The sequence below is a fragment of the Schistocerca serialis genome, chromosome 5, assembly GCF_023864345.2.
Source record: "Schistocerca serialis cubense isolate TAMUIC-IGC-003099 chromosome 5, iqSchSeri2.2, whole genome shotgun sequence".
NCBI lineage: Eukaryota > Metazoa > Arthropoda > Insecta > Orthoptera > Acrididae > Schistocerca > Schistocerca serialis.
In genome coordinates, this window is record NC_064642.1 from 549,921,219 (window position 1) to 549,943,856 (window position 22,638).

Below are 22,638 nucleotides of genomic sequence, written 5' to 3' on the forward strand. Positions count from 1 at the left end.
ACATTTTTAAAAAATCAATGTGGCGGGAAGTGCAAAATGGCTAAGCAGGAATGGCTAGGGGGCAAATGTAAAGATTTAGAAGCATATTTCACTTGGGGAAAGATATACCGCATACAGGAAAATCAAAGAGGCCTTTGGGGAAGAGAGAAGTAGCTGTATGAGTATCAACAGCTCATAAGGAAAACAGTCCCAACCACAGAAGGGAAAACTGAAAGATGGAAGGAATACTCATGAGCCAAAACATAATGACCACTGCCCACCATGAAATTGGATGCTGCTTGGTGGCATTGTGGGCACATGATGCAATAACAAAAGTACTTAAGCGGAGCAGACAGACAGGGATCACCCTAGCAAAGATAGGGGGCTGCAAATGGGGAAATCCATTGAGATAAAAAACTCTGACAAAGGGCAGATTATTATTAAGCAGAGCCTGTGAAAGAGTATCTCAAAAATGCCGAAGCTGGTTGACTGTCCACATGCTACTGTTGTGAGCATCTATGGGAAGATGTAAGAGGACAGTGAAACTACCACTAGGTGCTAAATGGTTGGATGTCCATTACTCAAATAACATGGGGTTCAGAGGCTTGTTTGCTCTGTAAAGTAGGATAGATGGTGATCTGTGGCATCTCTGCCAAAAGAGAACAATATTGGTGTACACACAAGTGTATCGGAGCACACCATTCATCAAATATTGTAGAACATGAAGCCACCTAAACAGACTACCCTATGTGTTCACAAGTTGACCCAACGGCATCATAAATTATGATTGCAGTGGGTACAGGACCATTGGGATTTGAGTGTTGATCAATGGAAATGTGTCGGCTGTTTGGGGTGAATCTCATTTTTTGCTACATTAGGCCGATGGTCGTCTCCACAAATGCAGTCATCAAGGTGAATGGCTTAAAACGTGCAGCTTGTCATGGATGCCTACTGGTGGGAGTACTATTATGCAATGGGAGATGTAGGACTTGTGGCAGTAATCAAAGGCAAGCTGACAGCTGCAAACCACCTGCATTCCTTCATGCTTGATGTCTTCCCCAACAGTGATGTTATCCTTCAGTGGTATAACTGCCCACATCTCAGAGCCAGAACCATGCTACAGTGACTTGAGGAGCATTACAATGAACTCAAGTTGATGTCTCGGTTACCAAATTCGTTTACTGAACAAAGCCCATCTGGGCACTATTGGGCACTATCATCACATACGCAAATCTGTGGCCCACTATTTACGTGAATTACATGACCGGTGAATAGAAATCTAATGCAACATATCTCCACAAACCTACAAATAAAATGTTGGATCTCTGATACACAGAATCAGTAAAGCATTTTGTTCCAAGGATGGACAAGCAGGCTATTAAGCATGTGGTCACAATGTTTTGGCTCACCAGCATATATAGAGGATCTATAAAAAGAGATGAACTTGCAGGGGATATTATAGAAATGGAAGAGGACATAGATGAAAATGAGATGGGAGATATGATACTGCAAGAATAATTTGACAGAGCAATGAAAGATCTAATTTGAAACATAGGCTTGGGAGTAGACGACATTTCACCAAAGCTACTGATAGCCTTGGAAGAGCCAGCCATCTCGTGAGCAAGATAAATGAAACAGGCAAAATGCCCTCAGATTTCAAAAAGAATGTAATAATTCCAACTCCAAAGAAAGCAGGTGTTGACACATGGGAATATTACCGAACTATTAGTTTAATAAGTCATGGTTGCAAAGTATTGAAATGAATTCTTTACAGAAGAATGTAAAAACTGGCAGAAGCTGACCTTGGGGGCACTCTGGATTCTGGAGAAAGGTAGGGACATGTGAGGCAATTCTTCTAAGACAAGTTGTCGGGTCAGTAAGGTCAAGGAAAGGTAAACCTACGTTTATGGCATTTGTAGACTTAGAAAAGCTTTTGGTAATGTTTACTGAAATACTCTTTTTGAAATTCTAAGGTAGCAGAGGTAAAATACAGGGAGCGAAGGGTTATTTATAACTTGTACAGAAACCAGATGGCAGTAATAAGTCGAGGGGGCATGAGAGGGAAGCAGTGGTTGAGAAGGCCACGAGACAGGGTTGTAACCTATTCCCAATGTTGTTCAATCTGTACAGTGAGCAAGCAGTAAAGGCAACCAAAGAAAATTTTGGAGTAGGAATTAAAGTTCAGGGAGAAGAAACAAAAACTTTTAGGTCTGCCAATACATTGTAATTCTGTGACAGACAGCAAAAGACTTGGAAGAGCAGTTGAACAGAATGGACAGTGTCTTGAAAGGAATCAATAACATGAACATCAACAAAAGCAAAACAAGGGTAATGGAATGTAGTCTAATTAAATCAGGTGATGCTGAGGTAATGAGATTAGGAAATGAGACTCTGAAAGTAGTAGATGAATTTTTGCACCAAAATAACTGACGATGGCTGAAGTAGAGGACGTACAATGTAGACATCCAAAGACAGGAAAAGTATTTCTGAAAGTATTTGTATGGAGTGTAGCCGCATATGGATGTGAAACATGGATGATAAACAGTATAGAAAGATAGAGAGAATAGAAGCTTTTGGATTCAGGATGATGTAGGTTGTGCTAGTTATTCAGAGATGATAAGGCTCACACAGGATACAGTAACAGGGAGAGCTGCATCAAACCAGTCTTTGGACTGAAGACCACAACAAAAACATAGTATCCAAGATAGAGTGCACTTACTGTATGGGACAGCATACGCATTAGAGGCAAACATATTTGTTGAGATGCAGACTGAGTGTTGTCCTGTCTGCCGAGTGAGTCGTGGGCGCCTCCGCTCCGCCTTTACTGTCTGTTTGCGTTCGCCTACTTGCAGCAGCGTCGGCCACTCCGCTATGACTGCCATGGTTTCCACAAATATTCCACGAAAAGCTTGCAAGCTGCTGCACTGAATATTTTGTGCTCATCACTTCGAGAAGTACCAAGTTTCCGTTGCCACAGGTAAGCCACATGAAAATTTGTTATGGCCAGTCACATTATAGTTAGCTTTGCTTTTCAGAGTTTATTATCAGAGTCAGTTTAGGTGAAGTTTATTTCAGATTTCATTTCATAAACAGATAGTTATTCTCAGAGTGCAGTGTTGCATTTGCGTGCATATTATTCTAGATCTGGAATTTTGTTCATTCAGATTCTGTACCTAAATTTTCAAAGCGTTTGTGTAGAAACATTTTTGTTATTTACTCTTTCAAAATTCAATTGGTAATTTTATAAAGCATTTTCATTCTGTTAGGTTGTCTGTTAGAATGGCAAGTCAGGCACTGTGACGACATGCGTCATAGCACTGCTCACTGTACCGCACAATATAGTTTGCTAATCACTTTAGCAAAGTAAATGAAAAAATACAGTTATAGTTTTGGCTTCTCATTTACTAAATAGTGTTTCCACAATTACACCATTTGTATCGTTCAGCTTTACAACACAGACATACATGAGTATCGAGAATAGCAGTTTAGTTTACTCTAGTTTGAATTCACAAAACAGCCAGCCGGTGTGGCCGAACAGTTTTAGGCACTTCAGTCTGGAACTGCGTGACTGCTACGGTCGCAGGTTCGAATCCTGCCTCGGGCATGGATGTGTGTGATGTCCTTAGGTTAGCTAGGTTTAAGTAGTTCTAAGTTGTAGGGGACTGATGACCTCAGATGTTAAGTCCCATAGCGCTCAGAGCCATTTTTTTTGAGATGCAGACTCTTTACAGCAGTACACCACCAATCTCACCACGGCCTTGACTTTATGTAATTACCCCATCAGCCTAGTTCAAAAGCACGTTTCCTGGGCCATCACATCCAAATCCGGCACTGCTGATACCTCCAAAGGAAACAACTTAGGTGTACCCCTCTTGTCACTTGATATCATCCTGGTCATGAATCCATTAGTCAACTACTTCAACAAGGCTATCACTTTCTAAAATCACGCCCTGAAAAGAGGTCCATTCTGTCAAACATTTTGCCCAACAAACCAAGCAGAGCTTTTTGTTGCTCTCCCAATCTCCGTGATAACCTTGTTGGACGCTATGCTCCTTCTGCACCCATTTCCCAAGGCGATGAATCCTGCCCCTCTGAACCCCCTCCAAGGTACGAGGTGCATTCAAATTCTAAGGCCTCCGATTTTTTTTCAAATTAACTACTCACCCGAAAACGATGAAACTGGCGTTACTTCTCGACTTAATCGCCCTGCAGACGTACACATTTTTCACAGTGCCATGATTCCATGGCAGCGGTGAAGGCTTCTTTAGGAGTCTGTTTTGACCACTGGAAAATCGCTGAGGCAATAGCAGTACGGCTGGTGAATGTGCGGCCACGGAGAGTGTCTTTCATTGTTGGAAAAAGCCAAAAGTCACTAGGAGCCAGGTCAGGTGAGTAGGGAGCATGAGGAATCACTTCAAAGTTGTTATCACGAAGAAACTGTTGCGTAACGTTAGCTCAATGTGCGGGTGCGTTGTCTTGGTGAAACACCACACGCGCAGCCCTTCCCGGACATTTTTGTTGCAGTGCAGGAAGGAATTTGTTCTTCAAAACATTTTCGTAGGATGCACCTGTTACCGTAGTGCCCTTTGGAACGCAATGGGTAAGGATTACGCCCTCGCTGTCCCAGAACATGGACACCATCATTTTTTCAGTGGCGGTGAATCTGTGTGCTTCCATTGAGCTGACTGGCGCTTTGTTTCTAGATTGAAAAATGGCATCCACGTCTCATCCATTGTCACAACCGACGAAAAGAAAGTCCCACTCCTGCTGTCGTTGCGTGTCAACATGCCACATGGGCAGCCATGTGGTCGTCTGTTAGCATTCGTGGCACCCACCTGGATGACACTTTTCGATTTTCAGATCGTCATGCAGGATTGTGTGCACAGAACCCACAGAAATGCCAACTCTGGAGGAGATCTGTTCAACAGTCAATCGGCGATCCCCCAAAACAATTCTCTCCACTTTCTCGATCATGTCGTCAGACCGGCTTGTGCGAGCCCGAGGTTGTTTCGGTTTGTTGTCACATGATGTTCTGCCTTCATTAAACTGTCGCACCCACGAACGCACTTTCAACACATCCATAACTCCATCACCACATATCTCCTTCAACTGTCGATGAATTTCAATTGGTTTCACACCACGCAAATTCAGAAAACGAATGATTGCACGCTGTTCAAGTAAGGAAAACGTCGCCATTTTAAGTATTTAAAACAGTTCTCATTCTCGCTGCTGGTGGTAAAATTCCATCTGCCGTATGGTGCTGCCATCTCTGAGACTTATTGACAATGAACGCAGCCTCATTTTAAAACAATGCGCATGTTTCTATCTCTTTCCAGTCCGGAGAAAAAAAATCGGAGGCCTTAGAACTTGAATGCACCTCGTACAACCTTCCCCATGCACCCTCCCACCACCATCTGTACCATCCCTGTAACTGGCAAAATATATACTATCAAAGGGAGAGCCACCTGTGAAATGACATGTCCTGTACTAGCTGTTATGTAAACACTGTTTAGCCTTTTACATTAGCATGGCTACTACTAGTTTATCAGTTAGGAGAATGGGCGTAGGCGAAGGGTGTATACTGGTAAAGCACAATATCCTGTCGCAAAGCATCCTCTACAACGTGGCATTCATGACCTCCTCAGTATCTGTTTCACCACAAAAGCCATCTGGATTCTTCCACCAGACATCAGCTTCTCAGAAATCCACAGGTGGGAACTAGTGTTACATGTCGTCAGTTCTCGCCACCTGCTTGGCTTTAATTTATGTTAATTTCTTTGGTCTCAGCATTTCTTCTATCTTTCATTTTCTGACTTGCCTGTTTTTCCTTGCTCCTCCCTCCTCTCACCTCTGTCACATACAAAGCACTTAGCTTTGTACATTGTTTTGGCAGAAACCTCTGTCTTGGGTGCTATCTTGTCTTCTACCTTTCAGAACTCAGGTTTTCAAATCTTGTCCAGTGCAGTCCCCAACGATAAGTCTTTCCAGTTCATCCCGTCTGATGAGTCTCCACCAACCCAGAGTTCACAGCAACTTTTTCCGAACTCTCCCCATTTCCTAGACCGCAAGAGTCCTTTTCTTTAACCCCCTCTTCCTTCCTTTTCAATTCTTCTGCCAGAAGGAGCAGCCAATGGCTCCAAAATCTTGCAAATTTTGGTACCTTGATATGTGTCTTCTTTCTGCTACCGCTTGGTGAATAGATGTTTTATCTATCCACCAGTTTGTGCACAAGCTAGCAACAGCTTACTTCAAAGTGAAAAATACAGGAGAACATTGAAACTGTGGGCAACTTTCCATCATGACTTTGAAAATGGATTAATGCTCCCATTATTTTAGCTACCAGCTGCAGCTGGCCTGTCTGGGACTGAGTGACCTACTTGGTCCATAAACACTGGGGTGGAGTTTTCATACTGGTTGAATCAGATTCTAGTTGTGCCAGAACTGCACCATTTCTATTCATGATCGAGTCATTGAAGGCAATATTTTGGGAACTTGCCTGTTAATAATAATAATAATAATAATAATAATAATAATAGGCCTTAATGAAGCAGGTCTGTGGACATCTCCTCTCTCAGTAAATTCTAAATTACGACTATATATACTAAAATCAACCAACTCTGTACCCGAAGTCACTAATGCATGCATGCTTGCCTAGTTTTAATCCTGATAGTGCAAAATTTTCACTGGCAGTATTTGGCCAATAAGGAGAGAATAGGTGACAAAAAGTTCCTGATAATCAGTCTTTGTGCCAATATGCTGGATTAAATTTTTAACTTCACCACAGTGTCTCATGGAGTGAGGGCACATGACAATGCTGATGGTGATGTTAGTTTCAGGGAAACCCTTTATGCTATTAGAGAGGAGTAGCCTATGTGCCAGCATCGGGTTTCGCCTCTCCCTTCCCTTCATCCATAACAAGTGCTCATTGCAGTCATCCACATCACATCATATCATACAGATACACACCTCACACTTCATAACAAGTCAGCAAACCATCTTCTACTAAGACCTTGTCTAGACGGCTCTTGTTCCCCGAGTATAGGACTACTTTAACTTTGATACAAATTCATGACTTTTGCTCAACAGTAACAGTTTCTCAATCCTTAATATGAGCAGAGATCTGATTCATGTGATGATAAAGAGGATGTGATTGTGAAAAATAGCTACTTCTCCACATGTTGCAGGCAGTATTGTTCAGATAGCTGAGGGTATATTTGCACGAATTTCAGCTATGCCTCACAGACTTGTTTATTCCTTCTTGTTAACTCCTCTATTAGTTTTTTTGTTTTTATAATACAAATTCTGAGCAGCGTTTTCCCTGTTGTTGCTGGCTATTAACCTATTGGAGCCAACGGACACACTAGATATGTTGACTATGTTTTAACCATAAAATCCAACAGACGTTTGTCATATGTTCTTCACTTCCGACTTATTTATTTATGGTTTAAATGTAAGTTTTACAATTGTAAGTGTGAGACGAATTGTTTGGCTTGTCGTAAGTGCATTGTTGATGGTTAGCACATGCCAGTCTCTCGTGAATGGTACCAGTGTTACGAGAACTGTGTGTGTGTGTGCTCGGAATATTGTTCAAGGTTGTTTTGTTTTATGTCGGCTGCCATGTTCTGCTGTTGTGTGGATCCTTCCCATGTGTAAAAACATATAAATAGTGGATATGGTTAACAAAGATCACTTGTCAAACTTAGAAATTGAAGAACTCTTAAACAATGGCTCAGAACTTGACTATCTTTCGGACAGCATCGGCGATTTTTCAGAAGATGACGAAGACTGACTTGAACTGGAGAGAGAAACCTGTGCTGCTGATATAAATGAGGGTAGTGAGTATGAAGAAGCTAATGCACAAGTTTCCATTAGTCAGGTTTGTCATTCAGTTCAGCAGCCTGCCCTCCATAATGAGTGGCGTCATTTTGATGCACTCCCTGAATTACCTCTGTTTGAAGAAACGCGTGGAATTCAGGTTCCTGTTGATACATTAGCAGAACTAGACAGTTTATTACAATTTTTTGATCACAGCATGTTTCTGAATGTAAAGCCAGAGACAAACATATATGCTACTGATACTATTTTTGAACTTCACCAGCAGAACAGAAGCAAACCAAAATCTTAATGGAAGAAATTGAGAGCAGTGAGGATACATGAAGTATATCAATTTTTGCAATCGTTTTGCATATGTGCATTGCAAAGAAACCTAAACTTAGGGATTATTGTCTGAAGACCCTGTGCTTGCTTCACTATTTGCTTCTCCATGTCACGAGACATATTTTTGCCATATTCAGGATGCTGCGTGTGGACAATGTGCTATGGATACCTCAACAAGAACCAGGCCATGACCTTCTGCATAAAATAAGACCTGTTTGGAATCTTTTCACAGAAAGATGCAGAAAAGTCCTTTATCCATCATGAAACCTGACAGTGGATGTAGCAATATGTTCTTTTTGAGGAAGAATTGGATTCTGTGTTTAGATGAAAGACAAACCAGAGAAATATGGGATAAAACCGTATGTTGTAAGTGATGCTCAAACAGGTTACATGTGCTATACTCAAACAGGTTACATGTGCTATACTGAAGTTTATACTGGACAAAAAGGAAATTTTGACAATTCTGTCAAATCCCTACTGCTGAGGCTATGCTCCTCTTACTTGGGAAAAGGACTTGTGGTATACATGGACAGATTTTATACAAGTTCTGCAGTCCTTGAAGAACTGTGATGAAGAACAAGATACGTTTGCCCTGAGACCTAATAAATCAAAAACTGAAGAAAGGAGAAATGACATTTCATTGCAAAGGACACCTTTTCTACGTGAAATGGAAAGACAAACGTGATGTACACATGTCGTCAACACAGCATAAGATGACTACTTCGCATGTCAGTGTAAAATCCAGGAGTGGATATGCTGAGGTAGTAAAGCCAGACATATTGGACTACTACTTGTCTAAAACAGGTGTTGACAGAGGAGGCTAGCTGACGAGTTACTGTCCTTCCAACAAAAGACTGTAAAATCGTGGAAAAAGATTTTCTTCCATATTTTTGAGGGCAGTTTTGAATATCAACATTATTAACAATATCAAAAAATTGTGCATTAGCAGATTTTATCTGTATCTGTAAATCAATTGGTTCAAAAAGGAGGGGTAGAACTAAATAAAGACACTCATTCTGCATCTGGAATTGCAAGTACAAACAGATTCACAGCACGTCATTTTCCTGAGAAACTGCCACCAACAGAAAAGAAAACAAACTCGGCTAGAAGATGCACGGTCTGTTGAGAACAAGGGAAAGCTGTAGCAAAGGTATCGAGGAAAGAGACTAGATACTACTGTAGGCCATGTAACTCAGGCCTTTGTGTTCCCCAGTGTTTTGAAAGATTTCATATCTTAATGAAGTCCTCTATTTTGTAAAAATGAGAGAGAAAACATTTCACAGTAATACACTTTACCTATAAATGACACATTTAGTATTTCCTGCTGACAAGTGATTTTAAATCAATAGCCTACCATTCTCTATGACCTAACTTAAGAAAATTTTGAAAACCAGTATCTTTAGATCATACCTACAAACCCCTGTATAATTTATTTGTGCTGAACGTGTACATATTCATAAAGAGGAAGGATGGAAGGTTAAGCTCATATACTGCCTAAAGAGGTAAGTGAATTAGTAAATTTTCTCAGGATCCGGGTATTCACTGGATTGCCGACCCGTTAGGCTCCAATGTGTTAAAGAGCTGGTTCACTGCTTTCTGTGGTGTTAGTGCCTTTCTTGACACGTAATTCTTATTTTTGGAGCAGGCTGACATCTCCTATTTATCAATGTGTGCATGTAGTTTTATATATTTATGCTGTTACTTTACATTTAAAAACTTTCTTGGCACAAAGAATTTATATGCTCTCTCTGGTAGGATGCCCTCATGACCACTTTAGTGGTTGCTTGAAACACATCCACTATTGTCACTGTCCTTGGCTTATCTTCAGCAATTATGTATGGGTACTTTTTAAAAAAAATGGTCCCATTTAACTTTTTTGATTAAAGTTTGACTATATGTTTACATGAAAATATGGGTTTAAATTGATTACTAGTATATGAGAGACTCTACTCATTACAGAATCTTCAGTCAGTGTTGTACTCTGTAACTCTTAACCTTTTTTTTAATATTAAATAATAATTTTTAACCACAACAAAGCTTCTTGCAAGCCAAGAAACCTAACATCTAACTTAATCCCATTATATATAACTTTATGAGTGTTAAGCAGTGTGCTAGCTGATTTTTACTAGAATGCTGTTTAATACATCACATCACTAGTTGCATTCCTACCGTTGTTGGAATATATTCTTGAGGAGTAATACTGAGAACAGATGACTCTGGGGGGAGCTGGATAGGCCAGACAACTACTTACATTATTTATTGCTTTGGAGCCTGGAAGGAAGCTGGATTGATTAGGGTTTAATATCCATTGCTCGAGCCTTGAGACAAATACAGATAAATCAATGAGACTGAATGATGTACGAAAGTGTGTAAAAAGCAAGACAAGTAAACACACAATTTTTAAACAGAAAAAAAAACCAATTGGCTATTGGAAGTACAGGAAGCAGTTGTTGTGGTGTTCTTAATTATGCAGTTAAGCGTGACATCATAAACATCAACAGGAATAGTATTTTAATTTTTTGAAGCTATATGAAAGCTCTGGATATCATGTTTTGATAGATTCTGTATAGCTCTGGAAGTCCCTTACAATACCTATGTGAGTTGGACTAATAAACTACCCTTCAGATGATTGCAACATATTTGCAGTTGTTTCCATCTGAATTATACAGTACTACGAAAATTGAGTGTAAACACAGCAGCAATGTATGCACAGTTTACTGTACTTTGCCTTTATTATGATGATTTTTCTGAGATTTGTTGGCAACACAGTGCAGCCTGGAGAAGAATCATATTAATATTATTCAACCATCAGCATAGCACAAACAACATGGTAATCATCATAATGTTAAAAACGTTACTACTTTCAGATAGCTGTTGGAATACTACTTTCACAACATACTTTTATGTAGCTGATTTATTAAGTTTGTATCTATTGTTTGATATTATTTATGCTACACTGATCGTCTGTAATGAACAAACGATGCAGTGCCCTCAAACTTTTTCTTCTGAAAAGAAAAGAAGAGAAAAGAAAAAAGAAAAGAAAACTTAAGTTTTAATTTGTCTATGAAAACAGTCACTGCTCTATTGTGCAAGGTCACATAGACTGCAGATCTATCTTATTTTTGTAATCATTCTTTACAACTGTTACACCTTCTTTATCATCATCTTATAGAAGCTCAACGAATGCTGCCTGGAGCAAACACTTTCACCTGCAAAAGAAAGAGAATACGGTTTAACATTATATTTAAAAAAGAAGCGTTAGTTAATGGTAAGGTCTTTGTTAGTCTTTCCTTGTCTCAGTGCTTTTGCCACATGTAAGTGGACAACAAAAAGGAAAGGAAATGTTCTTTACTTTAGACAGATATTTGTAAATTTACAGAAAATAAAAAGTTATATAAAAACTTTAATGATCAGAGGAGAATGTATATACACCATGGACTTATATCCAACATCAATGTGCCAAGGAGATAACTTGGTGACATTAGTATGTGTAAGCAGTCACCTTCCACGTAGTTACCATGAGAGAACTAGTTTCATCCCAACCTGGGAATGTGGTCAAATATCCATAAAATTCAATGACACTGGAGTTTGAAAATGAGGAGAAACAACTGCATAAGTCCTTCAGAGATATTTAAAGGTATCATTTCATTAAGAAAGAACTAATAGGTGTGAAGGCCAGGATAGTGTCTTGCAACAGCACTAAGAATGTTGTCTCCTGAAAGTAAGTTAAGCTTTTGTTACCATTTTCACTGCCCTTCTCTGTATGCACTTCTCCTTTTATAATCTTAACTGATATGTCCCCTATATTTAAGCAGTATTCAAGAATGGCTTGTATAAGTATTTTGTTCACAGTGCTTTTCATTGAGACTCATTAACCTTGCAGTCTAAGGTTTCACAAAGCCAGGCTGGAATAATGGCAATATTGTGAAAGTGGTAGATTGCTACTGACCATGTAGAGGAGATGTTTAGTCACCGACAGGTACAACACAAGAACTGTTATACATTTGAACTTTCAGACAAAAGGCCATTTTTAAAGCAGAAAACACACACACACACACACACACACACACACATTGTGTTTTTTACTTTATAAGACCTTTTGCCGGAGAACTCATGAATAGAGTTTCATTACTTATACTTTTAGAATCCTCACTTATTTTCATGATAAGACTATTTTGCTCCAGGCAGATCACAATGTTTGAACTCTGGATATGTTGACGGTTTCTGCTAAAAATGGAAATGATATAGAACATTAGTTCTGCGGATCAATTCTGTTTTTTTTTTTTTTTTTTTATGATGAGTGTGACATTTGTTCTTTTCAAAAGTGGGAAGCATACATCTGCAGAAGGGATGTGTAGTAAATTATGATGATATAATCGAGAGTGAAGCTAACTTACTTGCAAATTCTATATAGAATCTGAGAGTGACTCAATAAGGCCAGGGAACCTTATTAAATTTTAACTATTTAATCATCTTTACTATGCCACTCATCCACACTAATAGTACAGCTATTAAATGATGGCAATATTGCTTAATTTTTCTTAATGAAGAAACATCTGCAGACAAATTCAACATTTCTACTTTTGTTGTACTACTTTTTATTTTGGTTCCTGTCTCATTCACAAGTGTTTAGACACTGATGTTTGTGCCACTGACAGACTTATGTCTAAAATTTCATACAGTTTTGAGATAGGTACTATGATACAGTGCAAAGGTACAGAGGGTTATAATCTAACATGGGTCACACATTATGAAAAATGTGACAGCACATACTACTTTCATCTTGTCACCTAAATTCATGCCAGATCAGCTGGCATGAATGAAATACACTTTGTTATAATGTTGCTTGGTACTCTCACTCCCGATAATACATAACCTAGTGGTGACTCCATGTCACATACATTCATCTGTAGTGTCACTTCCCTAAATTGTCAGGTATCCTAGTACTCAGCAAAACGAAATAACCTTCCTACACTTCTGTAGGTTAATACAGGAGTGCTGTGTTGCCTAAACTTGTGTACCTACTAAGTTCATACCAAATCCACTTACTGAGTCTGAGCACATTAATTTAATAGTACAATTGTTGAGAATCTGCTAACCACTCCTCCCTCAAACCTGCCAATACTGCATGTAATTTAGCATTAATTTTCCATTATAATATAGAAGATAATTGTCTGAGGCTTTTGTCTCCCACTTTCTCCTGTATAAGTCAAAGAATCCAAGTCAGAAGAGGGCTCGAGGATTCACTTATGTATATCTCAACATTTGTAACAGACAGTGTAATCTGTTGTGCTTTTATTTTCCACACAGTTCTTTTGCTTCCCTGCAGATTTCTTTCTCCTATTTAATGGAATCAACTTTGTGACTGTACTTTTCCTTGTGATTCTTGAAATTTTCCAAGTGTAAAGAGTATATCATTCAGTCATCTTCCAGTGAGTGTTAGCACTGGAGATTGCTAGTTCACATTGCTAATTTATACCCAAAAATGGTGCAGAGGTGCAAGTACAAAGGTGTTTTTCTTTGTTTCTAATGGTCTTCTTCCTTCAGGTGCTTAAGCTTCACTGGTCATTGCAACTACAATGACTAAAGAAGATAGTTTCACAAATTGATATCTACAGGTGCATCTATTCGTTTTTAAATTCATGGTTTGAATCAGTTTGGATGAATCTTTTTTCCAGTACTGTTCCTGTGCACTCCTGCAAAAGCATGGGTCTGAGGAGACTTGTACATAGTTTAGGCCTCGGCATTGTGGTGTGTATTTAGTTCCTGATTTTTTTCTCTTTCATGAAAATTGAACCTTTCTTGCTCCACACATGGTGTTTACCTGCAGTCATAGCACATAAGATGAAGTATATGTTATTCATTCAGCATTAGTACTCATGCTGCATTTCTCACATTACTTGGCATTTACTTCCCATACTAGTATGGCCATACTTTGAGCCAACAAATTTAGCTTTAATATAATATGACACAATGAGTGAGTCTAATTTCAATGTAGGTCCAGTAATTTTTTTCTAAAGTACTATTTACCCCCTTCATCTGCCCACTACTCCTGGAGCTTTGCAATTTCAATATGCGTAATATCACAGATCATCACCATATCTTTATAACAGTTATAAGGGTGTGATATAGTCCCATTTCAATGTGGTACTCCCCAACTTATTCGATTTTAGGAGGTTGATAACATATTGTTAAGACTTCCTCCAATGCACTACTTTTGAAACTTTTATGGTTTTAACTTTTGACAAAAACTGATCAGGGGAGCTAGCCTTCTGAGCTCTCTATTAACTATATGTATCTAACACACAGTTCCTCACCTATGGTGCTAATGTCTATTTTCCTCGTTATGGATGCCACCTAGTTCCTATGAGCAGCTAGGGAAAACTTGGGAAATAAATATTGATTCATGAGAAGATTTGCATTTCTGTAAAAGTGCAGTGAAACTAAGGGTTGGTAGGTGGCTCAGACATTGTCTGTTAATTACTATTTCACAACAGCCATATATGCCATTGGGTAGGTTTCTTTTATTGAGATATGTACCTTTCTCATAGTCTGGCATATACAACATGCCCCTGACCCACAATATTCAATCAGTACACTCGGGCATGCCCAGGGCTTATAGTTAGGGAGAACTGGTGGCACTCAGCAGGTTTTGGTTCAGGAAGCCAGCTTTCCCCAAACTCATGCCCTGCCAAGAGCAACAGAATTCCTTGCAGTGTTTACCATGGGGCACAACATACAGAGCATGTGTGGTTATTTATTGCAATAGTTTTGTCAATGATATTGTAATCTTAGAAGCTTCTGGAAAGCAAACTTAAGTTAAAGATACATAAAAAGGTAAAACCACAGTCTTACTCAAAATTAAGAGAGACATTAAAACCAATATAAAAAATGGAAACATTACTCTAAATCATGTAAATGAATTCTCCTGTTAAGGAAATCCAATTACTAAGCATAAAATCAATGCAATAGATATTATGAGCAGTCTTGTACCACAAAGCAACTGTTTGTTAGTAAATTATTTTCAGTCCAGTGTGCATAAAAGATAGAAATCTCTCAAAAGTGTTTTACATTATAAATGTGGGACTCATCTTCTGGGTGTGCATCCAGGACAGTAAGGTTATCAGCCGAAATAGTGGATGAAGAAATGGGATGAACACTTGACAGATGATGGAACAGTGTACCCACCATGAAAACTTTAAGAAATAAGATAGAAAGAAATTAGAAACAATAAAGATGTAGATCTTCAGATGCTGAACATAAAAATTCAGAGCAGAAAAAAATCTAATGAGCAAATCCTTTAAGAAATTTATCATATTTGGGGTGCTACACATAATATCAGAGAATGAAGGTAAACCCTCACTGTACAATTAACTTTATATAATCATTTCTTAAGAAAAGCATTTTTGAGGTAGAGATCACAAGCAAAAATTAAGGGTTTAGATACATAACCTCAAAACACAATAGTATAATTGTTATAATCAATTCACTGGTGGCAATGAAATGAAGGAAATAGTTAGACACAGAGAAGTGTCAGCATTAACAATGCATTGAAGCTGGCATATGATAAAGATGCATGAAAAAGAAGCAGATTTGCCTAGATTCAGATCTGAGATTGGACAATGACATCTTTTTTGTCAATTGTTTTCTTACTGTAACTATGTAGTTCTTAATTAAACAAGATTAATTTCTCACTATTTTTATTTGCCCCATTTCATATACTATTTCCTAGATTTTGGGAGCTTGCCTAAAGACAGAAATAGTTTCACTGTATTACATCAATCAATATTTTAGATTATACTTCTTTGACAAAAATTGGACTGTTTGCAAAAGTGCAATTTTTTAAGCGCTTCACATTTTGTAACTGTAATGTTTGTATCAAACAAAAATGGACACTATTTCCATTTACTTTTAATACTACTGTGTGATGCAAGTAAATTGGAACTTTTGAAAATTAGATTGCAAGAGGGGAGGTGATTGTATCACTCCAGTAATTCCTACAGCAAGTCAGCTTCCCCTACCACACAATTAACAGTTCAGCTGGCACACTGTTGCCACCTTATGTGCCAGCAAGACTATGGCTATCCACTCAGTTCACATTATGTTTTATTCACACAACAGATCATTGCAGATTATGAGAAACATTATGTTTTATCTAGAAATAATTAGAATATTCTCTTTAAAAGCACATCCACAAAAAAGTTTAATACTAAACTTTTGGAAGAACTATTTCTTTGCAACTGACTCAAAGCAAACAATTAACCACATTCTCAACAACTTTCACAAGCACCTGCCTATCAGAACTAGTAAAAATATGCAAAAAGGGCCATATTGAAAGGAAGTACTACAAGTAATATAAACCACATATGTATTTGAAAGAAAACCGTGGAAAATCCAGGAAGGATTGTTGCTACTCACCATACAGCGCAGATGCTGAATCGCAGATAGGCACAAGAAAATGAGCTTTCAGCCAACAAGGCCTTTAGTTGAAAGGTCATTTTATGACAGTTTTTTGTTGTTCCTCCTATCTGTGACTCAGTGTCTCCATTATATGGTGAGTGAAAATGATCCTTTTCATAATATTGTTAAAAGAAAGTTATGTGATTCACCTACAAGGTCAGCAATTTCCAGATATCACATTACAGAAAGTTACTTACTTACGACAAAGTTCAGAGTTTGAAGCACTCGTGAAAAGCAGTGAAATTCACATAATGCTGGTTGAAACCTGCAATTGACAACAGTGAGATTTTTGGGGAAAATTTAAGTGTATATCCAAAGGATGGGCAAATGGGAAATGGGTGTGGTGTATTTGCCACAGTAGACAAGAAACTCAGATCCACAGAGATAGGAATTGAAGCTGCATGTGATATTGTTTGGGCAATACTAAGTGTCAGGGGCAGGCATAAAATGATAACTGGAGCCTTCTATCACCCACCAGACTCATCTCTTGACATAACCAAAAACTTCAGAGGAAACCAAAGTTCACTTATGTGTAAGTTCCCCAATCATACTGTAAGCATCCAACAATTAGCCCTTTCGTGGGCAAAATTATTGAGCAATTTTTTTTAATGAATGGAAAGCAGATAGTAGTTAACAGGAGGTATATTTATCATAAAGAATATCAAATTTGCTCCAACTGCGAAAGTGAGGTCACACAACAAGGTGGAAAGTATTCTTCCCACTGCCCTTCCTTGGAGTTAAATGACAAAACCAACTTTTTCAATATATGTCATATTTATGTGATCAATTTACTTCTTTTGTTAGAATGACTGTTCACAATTACTTGCCATGAAATTTTCTGAAACATGGGTCTATGCAAAGTGGTATTTGACAATATGTATAAACACAATGAGTGCGCTTTTCTGCAGCTTTGGTACTACAATGATAGCACCTCCCATAGGTTTCTCCTAAAATGGGTTGATGCTCCCCTGCAGCCACATGACAAACATCTTCAGGTACTTTACCCCTTTTTGCCAGAAAGACAGGTTTTTGTCCATGCGTTTTTCGGGATGAGAAGCCAGCGATCAATTGTCTGGCTAGATGGATCCTGTATGTGAGCTGATCATGCTGTCCACTTTCTCTTTTACTTATTTTCCACAGGATAAAACTGTTCACTATAATAACGTTCACCAGGAAATAAAATATTCTGTGCGACCATTTTACAGCACATCTGCCAATAGCAAACCTTTCTCGTAATTGATCAAACTTATCGACACCACCCATCATTTTGTTGTATTCTGCCACAACTTCAGGACAAGAAATCTCTGTACTAGTATCACCCTTGTTCTACCTCTTCACTGTGGCTGTTTCCCTTGTGTCATGAACTGAGGACACGAAAGTGACTGGATGGTTATCCATCCATTTTACTGCAGAAATGGCTCCTTTTGTTTCAAACTGGAATTCTCCTCGTTCCAATTTTACATTTTCCTTCATAAATTTTGGTAAATCTTTCCTGTTGGTCTTCACTGTTCCACATTCATACACACCCTTCTTCAAAAGTGCTGACATCAATTTCATGGTGGTGAAGAATCTATCAAAGGCAACTACATTATTTTTATTATGTATTTCCTTTGTTAGATCTACTACAACTCTTTTGACCAATGTCAAGTCACTATCTGCCTTACACTTGCCTGCGTAAACATCAAAGTTCATTGTACAACCAGTGAGTGAATCTGACAAACACCACACTTTGTAGCCTCGTTTCACGGGCTTCATTGGCATATACTGTTTCATATATGATCGTCCTTTGAAAGGAATCATCGATTCATCCACTGACATAAATGATGAGGGCTCATAATTATTCTTACACCTCTGCAAAAGCTTTTCAATCAATGGCCATAATTTATGCATTTTATCATATTCTGGATGATTTCTTGGCTTTGCAGTTTTGTTGTTATTACAGTGAACAATCTCAACAATCTTTTTAAATATTTTACTTGTCATTACATTAGCAATTGGCTCTACTTGCGTGGCCTCCACATTCACCCGACCTAAAGCCATGCGATTTTTTCCTTTGGGGCTTCATCAAGGATCGTGTGTACTTGCCTCTGCTGCCAGCAGACCTCCCTGAATTGAGAAACCGGATTGAAGCAGCTGTTGCTACAACCACTGAAGACACACTTATCAACATTTGGGATGAACTCAGCTATAGATCTGATGTGTGACGTGTGACAAATGGTGCTCACATTGAACATTTATAAGGTTCTTGGTAAAACTGTTTGAGTTGCTCTTTCATTTTACCTATCATTTATTTTAAGTTTAGTAAGTTTAATGCAATAAAATTATAAACTGTTAAAACCCTAATATTCATTTATAAACATTGTGTACATATGTTCAGTAACAATGAGGAACACTTTCAGCACAGGGCAGGAGCATACAGAGGAACTATGGTTCAAGTTTAAAAGAATATTGACCATGCACTGGATAGATATGTAATCAGTAGATCAGTTCATAATGGAAGGGAACCTGCATGTGCACTATAAAGAAACTTCTAAAGAACCTGAGATTACAGCATAATAGATGTAAAATGAAGCATAGAGCTATAGATAGAGAGAAGCTGAATGAAACGCATTTGGCTGTCAAGAGAGCAATACTTGATGCCTTCAGTGACTACTGTAGCAGACTACTGTCAAGCAATCTTTCAGAAACCCCAAAGAAATGTACGTAAGGGCACCAAAGTTAGTGTCCAGTCCCTAGCGAATGAAACAGGAACTGAAATTGTGGGTAGCAAAGCAAAAGCTGGAACTCCATTTTCAAATGCTCTCTAGGTAGGAAAACCCAGGAGAACTGCCCAAATTCAATCCCCGAACAAATGACTGAGATAAGTATTAGTGTCAGTGGTGCTGAGAAATAGCTGAAATTATCAAAACAGAAGAAAGCTCCAGAGCCTGATGGAGTCCTTGTCAGATTCTGCACCAAATTTGAAGCTGAGTTAGCCCCTCTTCTAACTATAAACTATCATAGACCCCTCAAACAAAAAACTATGCCCAGTTCTTGGGGGAAAAAAACCACAAGAAAGGTAGTAGAAGTGATCCACAAAACTACTATCCAATATCCTTAACACTGATTTGTTGTAGAATCTTAGAACATATTCTAAGCTCAAACATAATGACCTCAATGCCAACCAGCACAGATTCCAAAAACATCAATCGCATTAAACCCAACTCTCACTCTTCTCACATGACACACTGAAGCTTTGGATCAAGGCAGTCGATTTCTGAAAAGCATTTGACTCAGTACCACACCTATGATTACTGTCAAAAGTATGATCGTATGTGGTATCAAGTGAAATTTGTGACTGGATTGAGGACTTTTTGCCAGGGAAGATGCTGCACATTATCTTGGATGGAGGGACATTGGAAGATGTAGAAGTAACTTAAGATGTGCTCTGGGGAATTGTGTTGGGACACTTGTTGTTCATGTTGTATATTAATGATCTTGCAGACAATATTAATAGTAACCCCAGACTTTTTGCAGCAGTCGTGGGTAAAGCAGGTCGCAGAATTCAGTATATTGGTAGAATACTGGAGAAGTGCAATCAGGCTACAAAGGAGATTGCTTACAAATCACTTGTTTGATTAGTTCTAAATACTGCTCAAGTGTGTGGGACCGGTACCAGATAGGCCTAACTGAGGGTATCAAATGTGTACATGAATGGTCACAAGCTTGTTTAATCCATGGAAGAGTACAGATACTGAAGGAACTGAACTGGAAGACTCTCGAAGATAGACATAAATCCTACCCCAAGAAAGTATTAAGAACTGGCTTTAAATGACGACTCTAGGAATATGCTACAATCCCATACATATCACTCATATAGGGATTGCGAGCATAAGATTATAATAATTATTGCATGCACAGAGGTACTCAAACAATCATTCTTCCCCCACTCCATACATGAATTGAGCAGGAAGAAACCCTAAGAACTGGTACAGTGGGATGTACCCTCTGCCATGCACTCCACAGTGGTTTGCAGAGTATATATGTAGAAGGAACATATTCATGATAAATGTTATATGCAACATGTCAGCAAGCATAGAACACACACACACACACACACACACACACACACACACACACACACACACACAAACACACTGAACAGGAAGAAACCCTAAGAACTGGTTTTTTATTGGCCCAATTTTATCATACAGCACAAATTGTACAATCGATATTGGACAGGTCAAAGATAAGTTACAATAATACATTGTATTAGCAAAATAGTAGGCAAATTAAAAAATAGGTACCTATTACAATTAATTTTGTTACGTATTCAGAAATACTCTGACAGAATAGAAACGGTGCTTTATTAGAAATGCCTTTAGTTTAGCTTTAAATATTGGACGAGTAGCATTTTTTATTTCCTATGGTATCTTATTGTGTAGTATTACACCAATGTTAATTATGCTACTCTGACAGGTGGTTGTTCTGTGATATTTTTGATGTATATCTGATTTCCCTCTGGTACTCTATTTGTGTACATTTTTGTTCTGTAGCAATTTGTGTTTTCAGGAGGTAGTCCCTAATGAACAAGATAGTTTTATAAATGAAAAAACTTGGAACATTTAGAACACCAAGCTCAGTAAAATGTGATTTACTGGACTCCATCTTTTTAAGGCCACAAATTATTCTTAGAGCTCTCTTTTGCATTCTAAAAACCTTTACAATGTGAGTTGAGTATCCTCAGAAAATGATCCCATATCGGACGAGTGAGTGGAACTGTGCATAGTATGCCTGCAGTACTGTTGTTTTGTTTGTTGTACCCTTTAAACTTCTTAGGCCATAGCACACAGATAATAGTTTTCTAGACAAGTTATTTATATGTGTGTCCCATTTTAAGTCTTGCTGAACCCATAGACCCAAACATTTTGTGACACATTTTCTGGGGATCATTTTTTAATTGTGCTTGAATAGACATTTGATTATTTGGAGGAATTAAATGAAAATCGACACACTCAGTTTTTGCAGTATTTATAACGAGTTTGTTTTTTTGTGAACCAATCAGAAAGTCTTTTCATAGAACTTTCTGCTGTGGACTGGAAAGTTTCTGGACTGGGTACAGTGAGCAATATGCTGGTGTCATTGGCAAACAGGATAGTTTTTGTGGGAATCATATATTCAACTAAATTGTCCACATAAATCAAGAAGAGTAGTGGAACTAAGATTGAGCCCTGTGGTACACCATTTTTTACTGGTAATTTGCTAGAAAGGAAGGAGTTGTTTCTTGTTTTATTCATTTTGTTGAATTCAACTGAAGTGATACTTTCTGCCTGCAGTTTTTTAGGTATGAACACAACCAGCTATGTGCTACACCTCTTACTCCTCGTCTTTCTAATTTTTCGAGCAGAATGTTATGGTCAAGGACGTCAAAGGCTTTTGATAGATCTAGAAAAATACCTGCAGCTAATTTATGTTGATCAAGGGATTTTAAAATGCAGTCTAAGAATTCGAAAATTGCTGTCTGCGTAGATTTAGACTTTCTAAAACCATGTTGTTGTACTGAAGAGGTGCATATTTATTTATGAAACTCAAAAGCCTTTCATAGAAGAGTTTTTCTAGAATTTTGGAGAAGGAACTTAACTGTGACACGGATTGGTAGTTTCATATTTTTTCAGAAGAACCTTTTTCAGCAGTAGTGAAGCTTTTGCTATTTTAAAAATATCTGGAAATACACCATTTTTTAAAGAGAGGTTGAAAATTTTTTCCATGGGGTTTGCTACGTGGTGAGCACATGCTTTTAATATGAAATTAGGTACTTTATCAAGACCACTTGACATTTTATTGCTTAATGATTTAATTTTACTTATAATTTCATTGGGGTTTGTTTCATAAACATACATAGAAGCAGTTGAGATCACTGACTTGCTGGAGAAACTTGGGACTGGTCCTTGACAGTGTACTTGAATGAGGTCTTCAGCTAGTGAAGTGAAGTATTCACTGAATTTTCCCACAACTGAATTTGGGTCTGTGGCTTTTGAGCCTTCTAGTGTTAATGATACATTC

The 22,638-nt window shown here is 38.2% G+C and overlaps 1 protein-coding gene across 2 annotated transcripts in view; it reads right to left on the reverse strand.

The window, feature by feature from the left end:
- Window positions 1-11,171: 11,171 nt before the first annotated feature.
- The window catches only part of LOC126481431 (uncharacterized), a 58,124-nt gene continuing 46,657 nt past the window's right edge, over window positions 11,172-22,638 (reverse strand). For both annotated transcript variants that reach the window (XM_050105180.1, XM_050105179.1), the window contains exon 4: window positions 11,172-11,345. In XM_050105180.1, the coding sequence (XP_049961137.1) occupies window positions 11,313-11,345 (33 nt within the window). In that variant the 3' untranslated portion in view covers window positions 11,172-11,312. The remainder of the gene's footprint in view (window positions 11,346-22,638) is intronic.